General features: G+C 43.7%; 3 protein-coding genes across 3 annotated transcripts; all 3 read left to right on the forward strand.

The window, feature by feature from the left end:
• Positions 1-2,681: 2,681 nt before the first annotated feature.
• On the forward strand, positions 2,682-5,154 carry LOC138948069 (complement C1q-like protein 3). Its single transcript, XM_070319596.1, has 2 exons — positions 2,682-3,189; positions 3,698-5,154. The coding sequence occupies exons 1-2, from the start codon at positions 2,898-2,900 to the stop codon at positions 4,075-4,077; spliced, it is 672 nt and encodes a 223-aa protein (XP_070175697.1). The 5' UTR covers positions 2,682-2,897; the 3' UTR covers positions 4,078-5,154.
• Positions 5,155-7,298: 2,144 nt separating this feature from the next.
• LOC138948554 (ganglioside GM2 activator-like) lies at positions 7,299-12,681 on the forward strand. The gene is made up of 5 exons (XM_070320108.1): positions 7,299-7,433; positions 9,225-9,390; positions 9,773-9,937; positions 10,900-11,070; positions 11,550-12,681. The coding sequence occupies exons 2-5, from the start codon at positions 9,244-9,246 to the stop codon at positions 11,685-11,687; spliced, it is 621 nt and encodes a 206-aa protein (XP_070176209.1). The 5' UTR covers positions 7,299-7,433; positions 9,225-9,243; the 3' UTR covers positions 11,688-12,681.
• A 4,092-nt stretch (positions 12,682-16,773) lies between these two features.
• Positions 16,774-19,799, forward strand: LOC138948070 (C1q-related factor-like). The gene is made up of 2 exons (XM_070319597.1): positions 16,774-17,230; positions 18,789-19,799. The coding sequence occupies exons 1-2, from the start codon at positions 16,936-16,938 to the stop codon at positions 19,178-19,180; spliced, it is 687 nt and encodes a 228-aa protein (XP_070175698.1). The 5' UTR covers positions 16,774-16,935; the 3' UTR covers positions 19,181-19,799.
• The last annotated feature ends 2,188 nt before the right edge of the window (positions 19,800-21,987 follow it).

The raw sequence follows: 21,987 nt of genomic DNA on the forward strand, positions 1-21,987 counted from the left end.
CCCAGGCCTGAACACGCAACCTCTCGCTTCCGAGCGCAAGTGCGTTACCACTCGGCCACCCAGTCCCTGCCGGTCAGCAGTCAGAATATGGGTCATACAACATTGTCCACACTGAAAAGTGACGCTGCAGGCACACCCCACTTGGCATTATCATGTTCATGCTTTCTAACCAACTGTTTAAAAATAAATATTCTTGCGCAATATAGCATAAATGCGGATGTGCAAAAATATTTGTGACCCTCAATGAGACACATGTCACCTTTGCATGATTTTCATATTTTTACATTTTCCTAAAGAGTTTTTTATGCTCTATCCTGTGGTGAAACCCGTTTTAGAAAAGAGCAAAAACTGTTTGAGTTATAAGCCTGTGATGTAAGGTGACCCTCACACTGTTACCAGACACTCCCCGGACTTACATTAAACCTTACGCAGAACCGTGCGAGGTGACATGCGACTCATTTCGAAGTGGAGGGTCACATTTGAGCAAATGCTACACTTAAACACTAACTGCTACGTTGACAAACCAAAATAATTAACATTGTTTCACTTGAGGCTTCCCACGGGTTGGCAGGTGTGAAGTCGAAGTGTTGACTGAGAGTGCTTCCATCTCTATTGGAATATTGCCAGATAAATCGCAATTCCTTCACTTCGTCACACGGAAGCACGATATATTCAGGTCGTATCAAATGTCATACGAGATTAGGAAGAACGACAAATAGAGGTCGTTTCCAAGGTCACACAAAAGCCCAAAAGCACCTGATGTTCAGGTCGCAGCATGAGCCCTGACGAAACTTGAAGCACGTTCGATAGAGGTCGTCTCATAAGTCAGACGAACCTTGCGAAGCACAATAAACTGAAGTCGAATCAAATGCCACACAATACTCAGAAGCACGATAAAGTGAGTGTGTGTATGTGCGTGTGTGCGTGTGTGCGTGCGTGTGTGTGTGTGTGTGTGTGTGTGTGTGTGTGTGTGTGTGTGTGTGTGTGTGTGTGTGTGTGTGAATATGCGTGTGCGTGTGTGTGTGTGTGTGTGTGTGTCTGTCTGTCTGTGCGTGCATTTGTCTGTCCCTCTGTCTGCCTGCCTGTCTGCGTATGACTGTGGGCCTGTTTTTCTGCCTGTCTCTTTCATGTACAGAGTGGGTGTTGTCTAAATGCGTGATGTGCACGACGCGAGTCTGTCGTCGTACTAAACTAAAAGGAATTCTAACCTGAATCGATCGATACATAAACGTTATTTGTAGTTTTGACCAAACTATAACATTTTACACAGATCAAGACAGTCAGTGTTCCGAGGTGAACAGTGAATGTCTAGATCTGTGAATGTCTAGATCTGTGTAAATTGTCATATTTTGGTCAAAACTGCAAATAACGTTTATGTATCGATCGATTCAGGTTAGAATTTCTTTTATGATTGAACTCACACAAACATGCACTCTTTTATAGTCTCGGCTGGCCGCCTAAATATGAATTTTTGTCGACCTCTGACGTCACATGGCTCAAAGAAGGGAAATCCAGTGTTCAATCGATACATTACCAGCTATTGTGTTTTCAGCGTAGCAATAGGGCCCGATATTTAGACGAGACAAGTATAATGCCGACGAGTACCAGAATGCTCCATGTCGCTGATTGCAGACGACGGTTCCCTTTCCGCATGAAGCCACGGAAATAACCGAACATTGAAAAACCCACGGACATGTATTACGGAGAAAACTCGAGATAACTGGATGTTTAGCATTACGTCAATATGCTAGGAATCATATGACGTCATGACGTATCATGCTAATATGGACCACCTTCAACAAATCGAAGAAAATAAAAGCTAAAGGCTATTTTCATTAATTCATTAAGAAGCTTGCTGAAAATAACCTATAACTAGCCCTCGAGCTTTCAAAAAATATATCAAATTGTCTTCTTTTTGCGGAAGTTGATAATTTCACTTATTTTCACTCTGTTTTTGATATGCTTCTTTAGTTTCCTGGTGTGCTTCAAATAATGCTTTCATCAACCCGAAACAGATAAATCTAAAGCATATTTGAATTAGTCTGACATGCACAATAAGTTGTATCAAGTTATTTTGAAGTATAGGGGGCTTTTGACAGTGATTCGTGAAGGCCGCTTCACTGGTCCATATTAGGAGCCTGGGCGCCTAATATGGACCCTTTGGGATTTTTTCTGTATTTAATTTTTGATGAATGTCTATCAAAGCTATTTCACTCTAATTAGGCCTAACGGTTCACTTAAGAGAGAAGGACTACCAAACACAAAATGAAACTTCTTCGCAAGAAAACAAGCTAGTTATTAGCATGAAACAAAAAGTGGTCCATATTAGGAGCCCTTCCCCTAATGTATGTCATGTACAGTAAGCAACAACAAAAACACACACAAAGCAAATGGCATCGTCTGTCGACTAGTCACAGAAACAAACCTGGCGAGGTATGCGTGTACTTTATACACGTGGAAGAAACCGGAACCATGCGTCTTTGTTATCGACAATATGCTTTTGGATGTTGAGTAAAATGGCCGACTTCCGCCGCATTATGCTTTGATGATCGGAAGAGACCATCCAATCACAGCCCCCGAATTCCCCCACGTGTTCATCAGAATAGCTATATTATATTTTGTTAAACTTTATATTGACTATAAAGACACATTACCTCCTGGACTTGCTGCAACGGGTGCTTTTTGCACTAGCTACGTGATAAGGAAATAGGTTCACACACACTGTCGCCGTGTGCCCTTCTTGTTATCTTGTTCTTCTAATCAAGTATCATCGTCTCGATTAGCAAAGTAGAAAGCCTCGTATCACTAAATGCAATTCACGTTGCCAACAACTAGATAGCTCTCTGCCGCTTGCTCAAACCTAACCGATCACATAAGATCGCATAGCAGCAGTAACAATGTGTTCTCAGAATTTAAACACTCTCTTTTTCTTCATTTTCTCAACGTCTCTGATTCTCGCCTTCACGAACAGCAAAGCAGACGACAATGCACGCGCCAGTAACGTCACGGTGACGTCACTACAGGCTGTGGTAGACCAGCAGGTGGTACTGACACAGTCCCTGCAGGCGGAGCTGCAAGCGGAGAAGAACAGGGCAGCGGCAGCAGAAGCCAGTCTCCTCAGCCAACTGACGGCATCACAGAATGAGATCATCACCCTGCTCGGCAGAGTGGCTGCTCTCTCCACACCGGGTGAGGTTCTTTCTTTCTTTCTTTGGCTGTACCGTCGGTTTGGGCTTTGATCAATTTCCTTTTTTTCGATATCAAGACGAGTGAAAGACTGCTTGCTTTCTTTCTTTCGTCTTCTTTCTTTCTTTTCTTGCCTGTACCATGTCTTTAGGGTTACACCAAATCATTTTTCGATTTGGTGGTGAGTGATTTCTTTCTTTCTTCTTTCCTTTCTTTCTTTCAGTTGGTGCATGAAGAAGAGGGTGGGGGTAGGAGGGGGGGGGGGGGGGAGATATCGAAGCAGCTGTATCCTGAGCGTTTGTTTGTTGGCTAGTCATTTTGCTGATTTTCCTCGTTGACTTTCTTCTCATACAGTCCCTTGATCCACACTCATGCAGAGGTGTAGGTGCAAGTTACTGTTTTATATTCACTTCTGATTCACCAAATGTCGTACGTTTACTTTTTTGTATCTGTAAATTACAATGGTACGTGATGTGTTCAACCGTTTTTTTTCTCGTTTTTTGAATGACAGTGGCCTTCACAGTCCGCTTCTCCACGTACGATGACATCAACACTACCCACACCCCGCTGCGCTTTGACAAGATCCTCCTCAACGCAGGCAACGGGTACGATCCCCAGACGGGGATGTTCACAGCTCCACTGGCCGGGACCTACGCCTTCTTCCTCAATCAGATGACCGCCAACAGACACGGCGAAGTGCTGATGGCCATCGTCAAACAGAGCGCCATTGTGGACTCGGTTTTCTCCGCGGAATACGAGGAACAGGCGTCGACCCTGGTGACGTCACATCTGGGGAGGGGGGAGCAGGTGTCGGTGGTGCATCAGGGAGGGGTGGCTATACGGGGGTCGTGGTCCACCATCTTCACTGGCTGCCTTCTGCACGCTGACTGAACCAAGCAGGATGTCTGTTTTTTGTTTTTTTTGTTTTTATCCGATTGAACCGCCTCCAATAACAACCGTTCCCAGACAAAAATCCAAATACAGACTATCAACGTTCCAAAATCTAGACTAACAAAACAAGAAGTTTTAGTCAATGGAACGTTTATTTTTGACAAAACAAGACATTCACAAGTACATCGACCCAAGGGTCATTATAAGAGGATAGATAGACAAATGAAATAAATGCAAAGACTTTGATGTGAGTTCAATGTATGGTAAGAATTTAAATTGTTTGTTTGTTTGTTTGTTTGTTTGTTTGCTTAACGCCCAGCCGACCACGAAGGGCCATATCAGGGCGGTGCTGCTTTGACATATAACGTGCGCCACACACAAGACAGAAGTCGCAGCACAGGCTTCATGTCTCACCCAGTCACATTATTCTGACACCGGACCAACCAGTCCTAGCACTAACCCCATAATGCCAGACGCCAGACGGAGCAGCCACTAGATTGCCAATTTTAAAGCCTTAGGTATGACCCGGCCGGGGTTCGAACCCAAGACCTCCCGATCACGGGGCGGACGCCTTATCACTAGACCACCGTGCCGGTAGAATTTGAATTAAAGTCTCTTCTTGCCACTGTTAACACTATGCCTGACTACCTTTTCTAGACAGGTAATGAAGGTTCTATCTTCAAATTTTCTGATCCTTTTTTTAATGATAACAGAAATATGTCAGGGTATCATTGCACAATGTATAATTATAACACCGTCTCTGCTGGCCGCCTTCTGCACGCTAACTGAACGAAGTATGTTTGGGATTTCTACTGGACCGTCTCTGCTGACTACCCTCACCAGACGGAGCAATGAAGTATTTCAATCAATCAATCAATCAATCAATCAATCAATCAATCAATATGAGGCTTATATCGCGCGTACTCCGTGGGTACAGTTCTAAGCGCAGGGATTTATTTTTTAATTTTTATTTATTTTATTTTATTTTATGCAATTTACATCGCGCACATATTCAAGGCGCAGGGATTTATTTATGTGATTGTTAACACAATATATACAAGTTACTTCAGAGATTCATTTTGTGTTGTTGCAAGTTGATATTGCTTTTTGTGTGTGTGATTTTTACTTTCTCTGCACACTGGAGACATTTTGCCTTTGTGCTTAAAACGTGAAACACACATCTGGACAGACAGATTGACAGACAGCTAGACGCACACACACGCACGCACGCACGCACGCAAGCATGCACGCACACACGCACACACGCACGCACACACACACACACACACACCCACACCCACACACCCCACACACACACACACACTCACAGTGAAACAGAAAGGCAAACAGACAGAAGCAGAATTGTATACCCCCCTTTAAACTATCCCCGTCACACACACAATCTCCCGGACATGTGAATCTAAGCCTCAGATATGTAGTAACATGTACGAGAGTGATACAGACAGCAGTGATAGAACATCTATACCAACATTTGAAAACACAATTGTAGGTCACTTCAGTTCGCAATCGAATAACAGTTTATCAGTCTATCATATATGTCAACACGACGTTAATTATCACATCCTTCCCATGTAAAACATCTTGTAGATCACCACAGATCAGTCCAGGCTTTTAAATGATGATAAGAACATCTTTACACTAAGACTAGTACCCCCCCCCCAAAAAAAACCCTAACCCAACCACAACCCAACAGCCTTGTGACAACCGGCGTAGACTAGCTACGACAGTGACAACGACGGCTACGAACAATCAACAGGCAGCCAGCAGCACACGCACACACACCAACACACAAAAACACACACACACACACACACACACGCACACATACACACGTACACACACACACACACACACACACACACGCACGCACACACGCACACACACACGCACGCACACACGCATACACGCACGCACGAACACACACACACACACGCACGCACTCACACACACACACACTCACGCACGCACACACACACAAACACACACACACACACACACACACACACACACACACACACACACACACACACACACACACACACACACACACCTCTATCTCCACAGCAATACTATCATCTGTTCCCGTTTGATCTTGTGTAAGAGCTAGATAACACACCTCGCTGAAAGGTCATATACTCGGCCCGGTGTGCTAGTTGTTCAAGGATTTTAAAATGAAAGATACATATATAAATAGTGACAATGATTAAAGATACGTTCCTCATATAGTTTTGACGACCATGCACACTGCCACAGATTTGTCAAGACTCTCCACTGGGATACATTCGCCCATCCCCGACCCCCACCCACCACCACGCCCCACCCACCATCACGCCCCACCCACCATCACGCCCCACCCACCACCACGTCCCACCCACCATCACGCCCCACCCACCACCACGCCCCACCCACCACCACGCCCCACCCACCATGACGCCCCACCCACCACCACGCCCCACCCACCACCACGCCCCACCCACCACCACGTCCCACCCAACATCACGCCCCACCCACCACCACGCCCCACCCACCATCACGCCCCACCCACCATCACGCCCCACCCATCCAAACCTCCACCAAAAGAAAGAAAGAAAGAAAGAAACAAACAAACAAACAAACAAGCAAACGAACGAACGAACGAACAAAATTAATATGTAAAGCGCTTAAAGAGCGTCAAGCGCTATATAAATCTCCCGTATAAATATAAATAAATAAACAAACGAACAAACGGACGAACGAACGGACGGACGAACGGACGAACAAACGAACGAAGTGCAGGCGACTGCATGGTTTAACCTAAACACGCGTATAACTAGGTATCTATTCTAAAGTCGGGGTAACAGCCGGGAACATGCCCCTGATCGCTTCACAATGTGAGGGCGTAACAAAACATTTAGGCCAAAAAAAAAATAGGTCTGTTTACGGTAACCCGACCGACCCTAGTTTTTTCGCGCGACCCTAGACTTTTTTTTGGCATTTGGGGAAAAAAAAAAAAAAAAAAAAAAAAAAAAAAAAAAAAAAAATCTTGGTTTTTTTGGCAAAATAACGTAAAAATGATTTTTTGGAAAAAAAAAAAAAAAAAAAAATCCCGACCTACCGACCCTATTTTTTGGGCCTATGTTACCGTAAACAGACCTATTTTTTTTGGGGGCCTTATCAATTTCATGTCCGTGATTATTTAAAAACGAAAAGTAGTCTTTACGGGAAGGAAGGTATCTTTAAATGTAGGTCAATATAATCTTATATGTAAATGTGTATCACACCAGCATCGAGCCCTCACCGCTGATAAATCAACGCATACCAGCTACTCCTCTTTTGGCACCCGTTATATCGTGCAGGTGAGTTTTGCTATGTGGTTTATTATCTTTCGCGTAACACGTTATATGTTTTGCAATGGTGCATGTTTTGGTTGTTGCTTCAGAGTTTATTTTGATGCCTTGCATGCTGTATCGTTGTAATGGTGTTTGATAGTTAATGGCAACAGAATTGTATGGTTGTTATCAACACATTTTGGAAATGACTTTTTAAGGGGTTACGAAAGAGCTTCTTCCCACTGAAATACCAGGGCAAACCAACCACATTATTTGACGGTGAAGTCGGACGATCGACTGACATAAATATGAAAAGTAAGCTCCAATCTGATTTATGATTGGTCCACCCATATTCCTGCAAGTATATACAACGGGTCAGTATTTACTGCCGGTGTAACACAACATTTTTACTCCACGAAAAATTTACTCCGGAGTAAAAATTTCGTACGAAATTCTTACTCCGAGTACGCCTTTCGTTCGAGAAAAGAACTCCCCAAGGCACGAAAAAATTACTCCTTCCACAAAATGTTTACTCCCCATTTCTTTTACTTCCAGTAAAAATCTCGTACCCGAAATTGGGATGCGGGCGAAGGGATAATGCCAATAATTATGTGATCTCGCGCAAACAAATGTCGCGCTACCCTCCCTCCACCCCTTCCATCACCAAGACTAACAGGGGACAGGGGAGTAAACGTTTCGTACACCTGGCATGGGCAGTTAAATAGCTCGTGTTAGGGTGGAATCATTTATTTGTTATTTATTCGTCAGGGGAGTAACATTTTCGACCGAAATGTTGACTCGAAACACACCTGTCGTGGGGAGTAATTTTCTCGTGTTATGGGGGAGTAATGTTTTTGTAAAGGGAGTAAAAGTTTCGTACGAAATTTTAACTCCGGAATAAAAATCTCGTGGGAGTAACTTTTTCGTGTTACACCGGTGTGGTCGCTTTGCACGCACAGACCGGTCACCACACTTGGAGACACGCCAGTGGCTTGTGTTTGGCATACACATATACTCTTCAAAAAAAGTTAAGGACCGGTCATGGAATGTACACCATCTTTGAAATATTCGCCAAAAATCAAGGGTTTGACAATTTGATTGAAACGTCACTTTTATGTTTTAACAAAAGGGCAGTGAATCTTGCTCTAGGAACGTTTTTGGAAGGCAGTGTTACAGTGTCATGCTAAACTGGCGGAAAAAGTGCTTTCTTTACTGAAAAAGGGGTCAGTTTTCAAAGTCCTATGAACTCGGTGCAAGACAAGCCAGGGCAAAAACCAGTAATGCACGTGCTACAACAGGGTTCCATCCACGAAATGTGCAACCACTTTGTGTTTGTAAAATGACATACTGACAAAATAATGCAATGAAACAACATGCCCCTATCACGAACACGGCGATCTGTGCAGGCAAGGTGTGAAGGCCAAAGCAGGTTCAGATAGTGGGCGTGGGAGGTAATACTAACCCAGCTACCAGTCGTCGGATTGAAGAAGGGAGTTAACCTCCGTGGACTTTGTTGATTGAAGTATTATGTGCACACTGTTCGTGCTTTGACAGCAAGTGAAAATCTGTATATATAATTACATCGATTTGACCTTCATTTGATTAGATACCACCCCCCCCCCCCCACCCGGAAGATTCTTTTTGAGGTCCACATATACTTACGCTGTGAGAATTATGTTTTATTGCACAGAGTCAGTGACATATACATACATTCAGACAGACAGACAGACAGACAGACAGACGGGGAGAAATACAAACAGATAAACAAACAGACACCCTTCGTTTATAGTCAAAACTATAACCAGTAGTATTTTTCAGCCTACATGACTTAAGTACCATGAAGCTGGTAACTTCTCTCGTGATGCTTGGCTTGGTTTTCGCCGATGATGTCCGGGTACATGTGAGCAACCGAGAACCCAGACAAAGGGAAGACAGCCGGCTTCTATTCAATTTCCTCATGGCTAAACCCTATCACAATCAAAAGGTGTCGTACTGTGTATAGTACGTGTGTGTGTGTGTGTGTGTGTGTGTGTGTGTGTGTGTGTGTGTGTGTGTGTGTGTGTGTGCGTGCGTCTGTGTGTGTGTGTGTGTGTACGTGTGTATGTGTGCGTGTATGTGTGTGTGTGTGTGTGTGTGTGTGTGTGTGTGTGTGTGTGTGTGTGCGTGTGTGTGTGTGTGTGTGTGTGTGTTCAAGCTGTGCGTGCGCACGCGTGCACATGCGTACGTGAGTGTGCGCATACACGCATAGAAGACGACTTCTGCACGATCTTGCCAGTGTATGTGTGTCACCACACGTGTGCGCAGTGTAGTAACATGTTTTACACAAGCTTTACATTTAAATAAGCATATTAGTTTGACACTCGCAGCCAAGCCGGTTGGGATCCTACTCCTTCAAGAACTGTGGTGATCCCACAAAGGAAGAACTTCTTGTGAACCAACTCACCGTTTCTCCAGACCCCGTACCCTCATCAGGAACCATAACCGTCACCTTCAGCGCGCAGGCGAGAGCAGCAGTTGTCTCCCCTGTCAAGGTAATTGACAATACTTTTGTGGTACTTATTTCTGCAGGATGAAGCACTTTTTAATCGCCCGTTTCTATGTCGATGTTCACTCAAGCACATCATACATGCACCCGCGCAAGCACCTGCCTCCCTTTTCATAACGCTCTCTCTCTGTATCACCTATGCTCAGGGCCGGACCCAGGGGGGGGTTCCAGGGGTTCCGGAACCCCACCCCTGGAAAAAGCATGTACCTTGCTTTGAGTGTTGTTGTTTTTTTACTAGTTTTAGCACCAAAACAATGCTGCTCTTAACCCTCAAAACAAGGCCCAGAATGCACCAGATTGCACAGATTTTAACCGTTTTTCAAAAATGTTCCGGGGGAGCATGCCCCCGGACCCCCCTAGTTCGCGCGCCTGCTTTGCGGGCGCGCGCTTGTGGCTTCGCCACTTCGCTGATTTGCCCCCCCAAAAAAGGAGGAACCCCCCCCCCCCTTACAACTCATTTGGTCCGGCCCTGATGCTTGAGGTAAACGAAAGGACAGCCAAAATACGAGAAATATCACTGTGTTAAAGAGATCAGCTGTCGTCAGTTGTCGTCATTCTCATCATTTTGCACCTCCCCCCCCCCCCTCCATTTCTCCTCCAACTCTTGCCTTGTATTTCTTCGTCTCACTTATTCATTAATTTACTAACACTGCAATGTGTGTGTATGTGTGTGTGTGTTAGTGTGTATGTGTGTGTGTGTTTGTGTGTATGTGTGTGTGTGTGAACTGTAAAATGGAAGTTACATGCCTATTGAGGATGAACATCGCTTGTTCATTTGTAAATGCGTGTTATTCTCGCAGGTGCCTGGTTCCGCATAATTCTCATTTACTCTATATCATGTCGTACTTTTTAAACTTAGAGGATTTATTTCCCTTTTTTTCCGATCTGAAAATAGCGCTCTGACTCATTTGTTTAAGATTGGCTGCAGATTATGATTTATTTGTCCAGGCTTCTCTCTTAATGAAAAAGGATGTGTTCGGAGCCTGGATCCCCGTGCCGTGTGTCGATGGCTTCGGATCGTGCACCTACGATGACTTCTGTCAAATTCTCAGCAAGAGCAGTTCCTGTCCGCCCCCGTTCATTCAGAACAAGGTCCCCTGCAAATGTCCCATTCCCATCGTAAGTTTGTGTGTGTGTGTCTGGTGTGATCGGTAGAGGTCATGTGTGTGTGTGTGTGTGTGTGTGTGCGTGTGTGTGTGTGTGTGTGTGTGTGCGTGCGTACGTGTGTGTGTGTGTATCTGTGTGTGTGTGTGTGTGTGTGTGTGTGTGCGTGTGTGGTTGTGTTTGTGTGCGTGCATGTTTGTACGTGTGTATGAAAACAAAGGATAGAGGGGGATCGGTGGTGACGTGTAAACAAATGTAGTTGTAGGGGTGGGGGGGTGTAAGGGGGAGGGGGGGTTATTTTATTTGTGAATTTACCATTTTGAATTGCCTCTGCTTCCTCACGATGACGATGGTGATGACGAAAAAGATGATGATGATGATGATGATGATGATGACGATGATGATGACGTCGACGACGACGACGATAATGTTGATGATGAAAATGTTCCCGCTGCTGCTGCCGCTGCTAATAATGACATCTTTTTTTCCTCCAGGGTAACTACACACTACCCGGTATTTCTATCAAATTAAACCTGGCAATCATTCCACCGGGGGGCTACTCGGTTAAGTTTGACTTGGAAGGCGCTACTGCTCCAGTGGGCTGCTACGAAGTGGACTTTACTTTGCAGTGAAAAAGGGACACACTTAAATATTCCCTCTTTCTCGAGTGCACCACTATGTAAATCACGGTATAGTCGGTTCAGGCCTTTACATGAAAAGACACCGACTCTTCTGGTGCACACATACCAAACCAGTCTGGCTGCGTTGTGTGCGCAACTGGATTATTGTTGGACCTGACATCTAATGTGTGCATATAATTATAGTGTGGATAGCATATATCAGAAGCCTATCATAATATCTATTATGATAGACATCTGCATATATGAATAATTATTGTGTGAACAGTACATGTGGTGATTTTTGTGCGTATGTTATTGTTTTATGAAGGGTGTACATTTATTTGTTCTATTCTGTATATGTTCTTTTGTAAAGGGCCTAGAGCCATAGGTTAGGCACTTACATATGTCCAGTTATTATTATCATTTATACCTATATTTTTCACCAATCACTAGCGAGAGCTGCACCACACGTGATCCGTGCCCCAGATAGTGATTGTGATATACTGTAACGCGGGAAAGCGTGCCTCATATTTTCCAAGAGTATACACTCCATACACTCTTTCACACCACATACAAACTTGGCGGAATTATTTCTGGAATTCTTGTATTCCCTGAGCAAGCTCCGTTTATGGGTCTGTATCCAGGAGTGATTGCAAAGAATGTTATGGATCTTTTTAGGGGAATGTTAAACTGTTAGTGATTGAGATGTTATTTATGTTTTAAACCGCCTGACACTGCCAGGCAATTTTCCTTGTTTTTACAAGGACATTAAAATCTTTGAGTCTTGAGTCTTGAGTCTTATAAACTGGGTTAGCCTCCCTTAATTGTCATCTCCTTTAATTTGTTCTTCTGGTTTATTGTTGTTATGTCCACCATTACGAAAATGTGTGTAATTTAGTATTGTTCTGGTCACGTGATATAAGCATTTGCTTGAGTGCGTGTCCTAGCTGTGTGTTTCGAACTGTTCATGCGAAGAAATTCTGAATAAAATTTTGTTTAAACCAATTGTCATTTTCAGACTTCAAGTCTCTACTGACTTCGTCACTTTGCCTGTCTGTTAAAGTTAACAATTGTCAACTTTAGAGACCAAAGAGAATCTTTTCTCCTGCTGCAAGTGTTCGTTCGAAAATGTAAACAAATTCTGAACAAAGAATTTGATCAAAGAAGTCGTTCAAATAATGAAAATAAAGACAAAAATGTGTTGGTTTAGTTCTTTGTCTTTTCTGCTTGCTAAGCTACGCTTAACTTATTCGTTTATTCTTTAATTTCGTCTCGATGATTACATGTATTTTCAAATTTCTCCTGCGTGCGTGCGTGCATCCTGAACTCAGGTCAAAAAGAGTTCGGCTCATTCTCTCCCTGTCCTTGTCTGGCGAGGAAATCGATTTTTTCTTTTACATATTATTTAGATCTGTTCGTAATGTGTTATGGATGTAAGCAGATTCGCGATCGTCGATAATGATTTTTCATGGTGTTGTGTAATTTTTAAATTACAAAGGAATTGATATGTAAGACAGTTTCAAGCGAGCTATTTTTCGCGGCTGTATTTACTGTGCAAACAACTCTAAATATGGCAAAAGTGTCACGTGATAATCAACCGTTTGGTTTCGGCGCTCACTGGAGCAGACGATTTTTTCTGTAACCAGTTGACAGTGATGAAACCATATAATTATTACGGTCTCCTTCCGGCAGCAATCCCAAAATTTCGACTTGTTTTGACCTTAGAACGATGTCTTTATCATAACTGTGAAGAACAGAACGGAGATCACTGTCATTTTCGTCTCGCGAACACTGATCTCAAATTTAGATTAGGGCTCGCGAAAAACATGGGAGATAACTCTGTATTCTTGTTTTGATAGATTCGCGTAGGACTGTTGCGTCCGGTCAGAGAGACAACTGGCAATAGCCGTGGAGCGATGCTAATCAGAATGGCGTGCGTGTGTGTGTGTGTGGTGTGTGTGTGTGTGTGTGGTGTGTGGTGTGTGTATGTGTGGTGTGCGTGTGGTGTGTGTGTGTGGTGTGTGTGTGGTGTGTGTGTGTGTGTGTGTGTGTGTGGTGTGTGTGTTTGGTATATGTGTGGTGTGTGTGTGGTGTGTGTGAGGTGTGTGTGTGGTGTGTGTGTTGTGTGTGTGTGGTGTGTGTGTGTTGTGTGTGTGAGCGGTCGGTGATCAAGTATACACATTTTTGTGTTCGCGCTACACACTTGAATACAAAACGGATTTGCACCTGAAAATTAATGGTCGGTACACATCTCAGTTATCAAGAAATGTAGGGTGCAAATTTCACTGAGTTGTCTGGAGAAACAATTTCATAATATCCTTTTTCCATGGTGTAAAATCGTGTGTCGATCAAAACTCCGAAGCAGCCGAGCGCGAGAAAGGTGTAAAGGGGAGTAACCGCTATTGTGTGCAATCCGTACGCGGACATGATTAGTTCCCTTCCTGAAATGAGAGACGACAAAAACAAACAAACAGCCGTCCAACAGGTCCACGGACATCCAAGCAAAATAAGACACGATACTTACCGAATTGTTTTCACGCTTTCTAGGGTAATGGTCAACTGTAGAAAAATGTATGGCACTCTCAGACGCCTATGGACCATTCTACAGGCCTCTAAAGTAGGCCCCTTTAGCTCATTTTCACGGCTTCAGCCAGAGACGCAAAAAACACACGAACAGCCCCCCAACATGTCCTCTGACATCCAAGCAAAAAATCGAACGACCCTAACAGTATTATTTTGTGTAAACCTTTTGGGCTCTTGTCCTACTTGTGTGGTTGGCTTTGCCTCTGGCATTATTTCTAGTGGTATTCTTTCTCATTGACATAGTTTAGTTTTTTGTGTGTTTTTGTTTGTTTGTTCATGGGCTGAAACTCCCACGGCTTTTACGTGTATGACCGTTTTTACCCCGCCATTTAGGCAGCCATACGCCGCTTTCGGAGGAAGCATGCTGGGTATTTTCGTGTTTCTATAACCCACCGAACTCTGACATGGATTACAGGATCTTTTTCGTGCGCACTTGGTCTTGTGCTTGCGTGTACACACGGGGGTGTTCGGACACCGAGGAGAGTCTGCACACAAAGTTGACTCTGAGAAATAAATGTCTCGCCGAACGTGGGGACGAACTCACGCTGACAGCGGCCAACTGGATACAAATCCAGCGCGCTACCGACTCAATATGAGGCTTATATCGCGCGTATTCCGTGGGTACAGTTCTAAGCGCAGGGATTTATTTATTTTTTTAATTTTTATTTTATGCAAGTTATATCGCGCACATATTCAAGGCGCAGGGATAAAGTCTTATATCGCGTGCGTATCTCCAGACTCGGACTCAAGGCGCAGGGATCTATTTATGCCGTGTGAAATGGAATTTTTTACACAATACATCACGCATTCACATCGACCAGCAGATCGCAGCCATTTCGGCGCATATCCTACTTTTCACGGCCTATTATTCCAAGTCACACGGGTATTTTGGTGGACATTTTTTATCTATGCCTATACAATTTTGCCAGGAAAGACCCTTTTGTCAATCGTGGGATCTTTAACGTGCACACCCCAATGTAGTGTACACGAAGGGACCTCGGTTTTTCGTCTCATCCGAAAGACTAGCACTTGAACCACATCCCCGCCCTGAAGCCTCAAGTGAAACAATGTTAATTATTTTGGTTTGTCAACGTAGCAGTTAGTGTTTAAGTGTAGCATTTGCTCAAATGTGACCCTCCACCTCGAAACGAGTCGCATGTCACCTCGCGCGGTTCTGCGTAAGGCTTAATGTAAGTCCGGCGAGTGTCTGGTAACAGTGTGAGGGTCACCTTAGTCACAGGCTTATAACTCAAACAGTTTTTGGTCTTTTCTAAAACGGGTTTCACCACAGGATAGAGCATAAAAAACTCTTTAGGAAAATGTAAAAATATGAAAATCATGCAAAGGTTACATGTGACTCATTCCGTGGTGGAGGGTCACAAATATATTTGCACATCAGCATTTATGCTATATTGCGCAAGAATATTCATTTTTAAATAGTTGGTTAGAAAGCATGAACATGATAATGCCAAGTGGAGAGTGCCTGCAGCGTCACCTTTCAGTGTGGAAAATGTTGTATGACCCATATTCTGACTGTTACACGAAGAGAGAGTCAGGAATCACAAGAAAGAGGGAACTGTTGAATGTTTATTATTTTTTTGAGTGTAGCAATTACAGCGTAGCAATTACTCTTAAAACGTAGCATGCGTAACAGTTGGCAGCTCTAACATTATATAAACAAGATTCTGGGTTTAAAACCTGGGGTGAAGATACATAAGGCCAAAAAAAAAAATAGGTCTGTTTACGGTAACCCGACCGACCCTAGTTTTTTCGCGCGACCCTAGACTTTTTTTTGGCATTTGGGGAAAAAAAAAAAAAAAAAAAAAAAAATCCTTGTTTTTTTGGCAAAATAACGTAAAAATATGGTTTTTTGGAAAAAAAAAAAAAAAAAAAAAAATCCCGACCTACCGACCCTATTTTTTTGGCCTATGTTACCGTAAACAGACCTATTTTTTTTTTGGCCTAAATACATGTTGATACAAACAAGAAACACGAACAAGACAAAGAAAGAACACAAACAACAAGAAGACTCGACTTACGCAGGCTACGTGATAAAAACAAACAAGAAATTCCTCCGAGGTAGGAAAAACACCCCCGTCCTTACCATTCTCACTGCCACCAACTGAGAAGGTTATTTCCCTTTGACCATTAATATGTCCCTCTATAAGTCCTTGTAGAATCTTAATACACCAATAACTCCCTAACCGTGTGTTTGACTGGTCCCAATTTTTGTAAGGACCGTCTCAGGAATGTATAGAACCTGTTCACCAAGTTTGGTGACGATCGGTCCGTTCATTCTTGAGATCTATATGCGAACACAAACACACAAACAAACAAACACATCGACCGAATCCTATACACACGTACCCCTATACCGGGGGTGTAACAAACCCAGCGAGTTATCACACACAGTCGCTCTAAATAACTCCCGCTATCTCTTTCTTCTTTTCGAAAACCCACTTTTGGATAACGAGTAAACTTGTTATCATTAAACATGACAGTTATGTGGCCCACTAATCATCCACTGTCTACCGCATGTCAGTAGACTGATACTTTAGGGTGAGAAGATGTGTGCACTATTAAGGTCTACATTCCCACGTTTATTTCTGATGGTATATTTTACATCTAGCCTCACATAGCATTTCAACAGCGTTTTCCCAACCCTTCTACTGTGACAATGTTTTCTTCACGTTCAAAAACGTTTACTTTCTTCATTTTGTTCGCCGTGCCGCTTTCCATTTGCACGAACAGCGACGCAGACGTCAATGCACGAGCCGTTGATGACGTCAGTCTGGAGTCACTACAAGTTGTGGTAGACCAACAGGCGGTGCTGACACAGTCCCTGCAGGCGGAGCTGCAAGCGGAGAAGAACAGGGCAGCGGCAGCAGAAGCAGATCTCCTCAGCAAAGTGACGGCGGCACAGAATAACATCACTGCCCTGCAGACCAGAGTGGCGACTCTTTCTACAGCAGGTGAGGTTTTGTTTTACCTGCACTCTAAACAGAAAAGTTTCACCTTTAAACACATTTATGTAACAAGTTTTGGACACTTTGTGACACAGTGCAAAGTTCTACTAGCAAAAAGAGCACGCATAGCGTAAAAATGAACTCGTGTGAACACTATGTGTTTATTATGTTTGCCTAGTAGAGCTATATCTACTATGGCACAAAGTGTTCAAACTTGTTTACAGTCAATGTGTTCAAAAGTGGAACACTTCTGTTCAGAGTGTATACGTTATCTCGTTTGTGTTTCATTTGTCGATTTCATATGCAGTTTAGCTGACAAACAAGCTAATATATTACTACATCAGCTGTCGGTTTTGTTGGTCATCTGTCTGGGTGGTTTGGTGTGGTAAAGTGTCCACTCTGTCTCTAAAAGGCAAATATACACGATCGGTTTCGCCCGTACGTTTGAGACCGACCGCCCGAAACTGACCACAAACCGATCGTGTGGCATCCGAGCCGTACGTCCCACACGCTTGACAGCATCCGCCTCGGCCCGTTCGTTCGAAATACAGCTGGATCTATTCCGAACGGATGGCAAGCATCCTTCAGCCAATGAGCGCACGTCTTTCAGTCGACACCCACTTTGCAAATGGCGGTCAGTTCAGCATGAAAACTTGCCGATTCGGAATCGAAATATCTCATCAACCTGAATCTTGGCGACGAGTTCGAATCTATGGAACCATGGAAGTAAATAATACAAAAACCAGCAACATCGAGACCTGTTCCTGCTGTCCATGCAGTAGACTTTTGCGTCAAATGTGGGGTAAACCGACCTTCACCTCGTACGTCTCAGGAGCATGGTGTGGCAAGCGTTCCGTTCCTCTGAGACGATCAGGTCTGACCCGTCCGCCTCAAACGTACGTGCGAAACCGATTGTGTATTTTGGCCTTAAGTACTTATATCTGTACCTGAACCATATCTCTTTCAGGCTTTCGTGTACCTGTTTTATTTGTGAATAAGAGATGTTAGGATGTGAAGATGTGTACGTCAAAGTCTTATGATGTTCTTATTCCCTTTAAAATCCTCTTTAAAATCCTAGGAGGATCTGGGGTGATTTGCAAGACGATTGACACAATAAGGTTCCTTGAAACCATGGTCAAGTACCAAGTGTTTTTGCGCGCTGGGGTTTTGTGTGTGTGTGTGTGTGAGAGTGAGTGAGTGTGTGTGTGTGTGTGTGTGCGTGTGTGTGTGTGCGTGCGTGTGAGCGTGCGTGTGTGCGTGTGTGTGTGTGTGTGTGTGTGTGTGTGTGTGTGTGTGTGTTGATTAAATTTGTTTATTTGAATATGTATTTGTTTGGTTTTTTGTTTGCTTTTTTGTTGGTTTCTTTCTTTCTGAAATCCAGTGGGTCCATACTTTTATTACCCTTCGCTCCCAAAGAACGTTTGGATGGGAATCATTAGGGACAATACAGACGATCCTATTTTCGGAGAAAACAGTTTACCTCCCTTTAAATCCACGTTATTTTGACACTTTCTTCAGTTCACAATTTGTTACAACCTTGTTTGTTTCTGTTCTTAAATCACAGTGGCCTTCACAGTTCGCTTCACATTCGACGATGCGCTCAACGGAATCCCCCTCCATTCCACGTCTCCGATGCTCTTCGACGACATTGTCCTCAATACAGGCGATGGATACGACCCACAGAATGGCACTTTCACGGCTCCAGTGGCCGGGACCTACTCCTTCTTTCTCACACAGATGGGGGTGAACGGACACGGAGGCACCATTCTGGCCATCGTCCAAAACGGAACGACTCTGGACTTTGTTTACTGCAAGGACCACGAGGACCAGGGGTCGACCCAGGTGACGTCACACCTGGTGTATGGGGAGCAGGTGTGGGTGAGGCAACAGGGCGGGAACGCTGTCAGGGGCTCGTATTATACCGTCTTCACTGGCTACCTTCTGCTCGCTGATTGAGTGAGTCATAGGTGGACCGTCTCCGTTGACTACCTTATTTTCAAAATTCGAGGAAGTATTTGATAAAGTTTCTGAACCCTTTTTAATGTCAAGGGACGTCGTCTGCTCGCTGATTCAATAGTAAGGTGGACCGTCTCCGTTGGCGACCTTCTTTAGCGACAATTTTTATTGCTTTATTTTTTTATTTTCTGAAACCTTTTCAATGTGAATTAGAATCTGTCAAGGGACATCTGTCATGTGACACCGCCTTCTCTGGCTACATTCTGCTACCTGATTCAACGAGCCATGGCATTGTGTTTACCGTCTTCGTTGACTACCTTCTGTGGACGAACCAATTAGGTCTGTGTCTTCGAACTTGTTGGGCCGTTTTCAACTTGAAATTTAATCTGTCAGCGACTTGTGCTACACCGTCTGCACTAACTACCATTAGACAAAGTATTTTAAGTCTATAGCCTTGACTTTCCTGAACCTTTTCAATGTGAACTTTAGTCCGTCAGGGGGTCGTGATATAATCGTCTTCATTGGCTACCGTCTGCACGCTGACAACGGATGATGAAAGGACCGTCTCTGTCGACTACCTTCTTACCAAAAAGCAATTAAATCTGTGTCTTCAAACGTTTTGATCCTTTTTTCTTTTTTACAATTTATCAATCAAACAACCTTTCCATGTGAACACTCTGCAGTTTCCTTAAGAAGTCTTCCAGGGGATCTTGAATGCCCCGTTTTCTCTGGCCACGCTCTGCATGCCGACTGAATGCTCTGTGATTATGGGGGGGGGGGGGGGGGGGGACAAAAAACAACGTCAAAAACAATGAAGTCACCTGCTTGTAAAAATCCAGATGTGGTTAGTGAAGCCTTTTATAACTTTCCTGTCCAATTGTCCAGGTTTTGTCCAGGTTTTGTGGTAGTCTGCACCTCGTTGGTTGATTTATTAGGACCTTGTTGGTTGAGTTTTATTCCTGCAGTGTTGCTTTTATCCCTATTATGTTCTGTGGTCTCGGTGTTGTTGCTGTGCCCTCGTGGTTTTGGTTATAAATGTACCAGATGTTTCGACTTAAGTTTGTACAGTGTCGTATCGTTTTGGTTGTGGAAACCGTTTTGGTTAATTTTGTAGTTGTGTTGTACGCTGTGCATCTGGCGTTATTACACCCCCGGTATAGGGGTGTGTATAGGTTTCGCTCGATGTGTTTGTTTGTTTGTTTGTTTGTGTTCGCATATAGATCTCAAGAATGAACGGACCGATCGTCACCAAACTTGGTGAACAGGTTCTATACATTCCTGAGACGGTCCTTACAAAAATTGGGACCAGTCAAACACACGGTTAGGGAGTTATTGGTGGATTAAAATTATACAAGGACTTATAGAGGGACATCTTAATGGTCAAAGGGAAATAACCATTCTCACTCAGTCACTGCCACCAACTGAGAAGGTTATTTCCCTTTGATGGGGGTGTTTTTCCTACCTCGTAGGAATTTCTTGTTTGTTTTAGTGATATTCCGTCCAATTTTCCTGTGCTTGTTGGGTTGATTGCTCTGTTGATTTTTGTTCCTGCGGTGTTGCTTTCAACCCTATCTGTTTCAGATCTCTTGTGTCGGTTGTATTGCTATGCCCTAGTGGATTTGAATTTGCCTTATCTTTTTCGAAATTGATTGTTTACATTCCTTATGTGCTTGGTTGTGTAAACTGACGGGCGCAATGGCGTGGTGGTAAGACGTCGGCCTCCTAATCGGGAGGTCATCAGTTCGAATCCCGGTCGCTGCTGCCTGGTGGGTTAAGAGGGGAGATTTTTTCCCAGATCAACTTATGTGCAGACCTGCTAGTGACTTAACCCCCTTCGTGTGTATACGCAAGCACAAGACCAAATGCGCACGGAAAAGATCCTGTAATCCATGTCAGAGTTCGGTGGGTTATAGAAACACGAAAATACCCAGCATGCCTCCCCTGAAATGGGCGTATGCTGCCTGAATTGCGGGGTAAAAACGGTCATACACGTAAAAATCCAATCGTGCTTAAAACATAAGTGAACGTGGGAGTCTAAGCCCATGAACGAAGAAGAAAAAGAAGAAGGTTGTGTAAACTGCTCGGGCTCCTGCCGCACACGTTCTACAAGTTTGTTTGATCATTGATATATATCAAGCAAGTATGAATATCATCCGAGAGCAACATTTTTAGAACAAGCTTTCTCAAATAACAACTAAACTAAACTAAAATACCACGGCTGGTGGGCCCGAGAAAGTCACCAACCGGGTGGGAAGCCAGCTACGGAGTCGAATGGATTGAAAGTGAGGCTTGCTTGTGAATTCAACCAATCCGACTTCGCGGTCAGCCGGGAACTCAGTTAACTTTTTCGTGCAGTTCAGCCGTGTTGAGCGGTAGAGAGATATCGCCCAAAACACACATTTTAACCCAGTTATAAACCTCGAAGCTTGAAGGTAATTTTCATCCCGTGAGGAGAATTCTACTCACCATCATAGATCTGGCCAGACTTTTGCATTTAAGATAAGATAAGGCCATCCCTCCACTTGGGCACTTACCACAAATCAAGATTTTGTTCTGTGCAAAATGGGAGTTAACGATTTTTTATTTTTTATTTTTTATGAAACTGATTGATTTAACTATCACTCTACACATAGACAACCAAAGATGTTATTTTGTGGTATGTTTGTAAGTGGAGGGATGGTCGTATCCAACATATACTGACTCTATATATCTGAGATGATGAGCTGAACAGATTTTACGGGAAGGATTGTGGCTGTAAACACATTTTAAACCAAGCTGATTCAAATAACGACCAAACAGCATTAGGT

This window comes from Littorina saxatilis, linkage group LG15 (genome assembly GCF_037325665.1).
Source record: "Littorina saxatilis isolate snail1 linkage group LG15, US_GU_Lsax_2.0, whole genome shotgun sequence".
Classification (NCBI taxonomy): Eukaryota; Metazoa; Mollusca; class Gastropoda; order Littorinimorpha; family Littorinidae; genus Littorina; species Littorina saxatilis.

What these genes read in the sequence shown, in the direction of transcription:
- LOC138948069 (XM_070319596.1), top strand. Translation starts at nt 2,898, where the DNA reads ATGTGTTCTCAGAATTTAAACACTCTCTTTTTCTTCATTTTCTCAACG. An exon ending in GGCTGCTCTCTCCACACCGG is followed by an intron (nt 3,190 to 3,697) that starts GTGAGGTTCTTT and finishes TTTGAATGACAG; the next exon opens with TGGCCTTCACAGTCCGCTTC.
- LOC138948554 (XM_070320108.1), top strand. Translation starts at nt 9,244, where the DNA reads ATGAAGCTGGTAACTTCTCTCGTGATGCTTGGCTTGGTTTTCGCCGAT. An exon ending in AACCCTATCACAATCAAAAG is followed by an intron (nt 9,391 to 9,772) that starts GTGTCGTACTGT and finishes TGACACTCGCAG; the next exon opens with CCAAGCCGGTTGGGATCCTA. An exon ending in GCAAATGTCCCATTCCCATC is followed by an intron (nt 11,071 to 11,549) that starts GTAAGTTTGTGT and finishes TTTTTCCTCCAG; the next exon opens with GGTAACTACACACTACCCGG.
- LOC138948070 (XM_070319597.1), top strand. Translation starts at nt 16,936, where the DNA reads ATGTTTTCTTCACGTTCAAAAACGTTTACTTTCTTCATTTTGTTCGCC. An exon ending in GGCGACTCTTTCTACAGCAG is followed by an intron (nt 17,231 to 18,788) that starts GTGAGGTTTTGT and finishes CTTAAATCACAG; the next exon opens with TGGCCTTCACAGTTCGCTTC.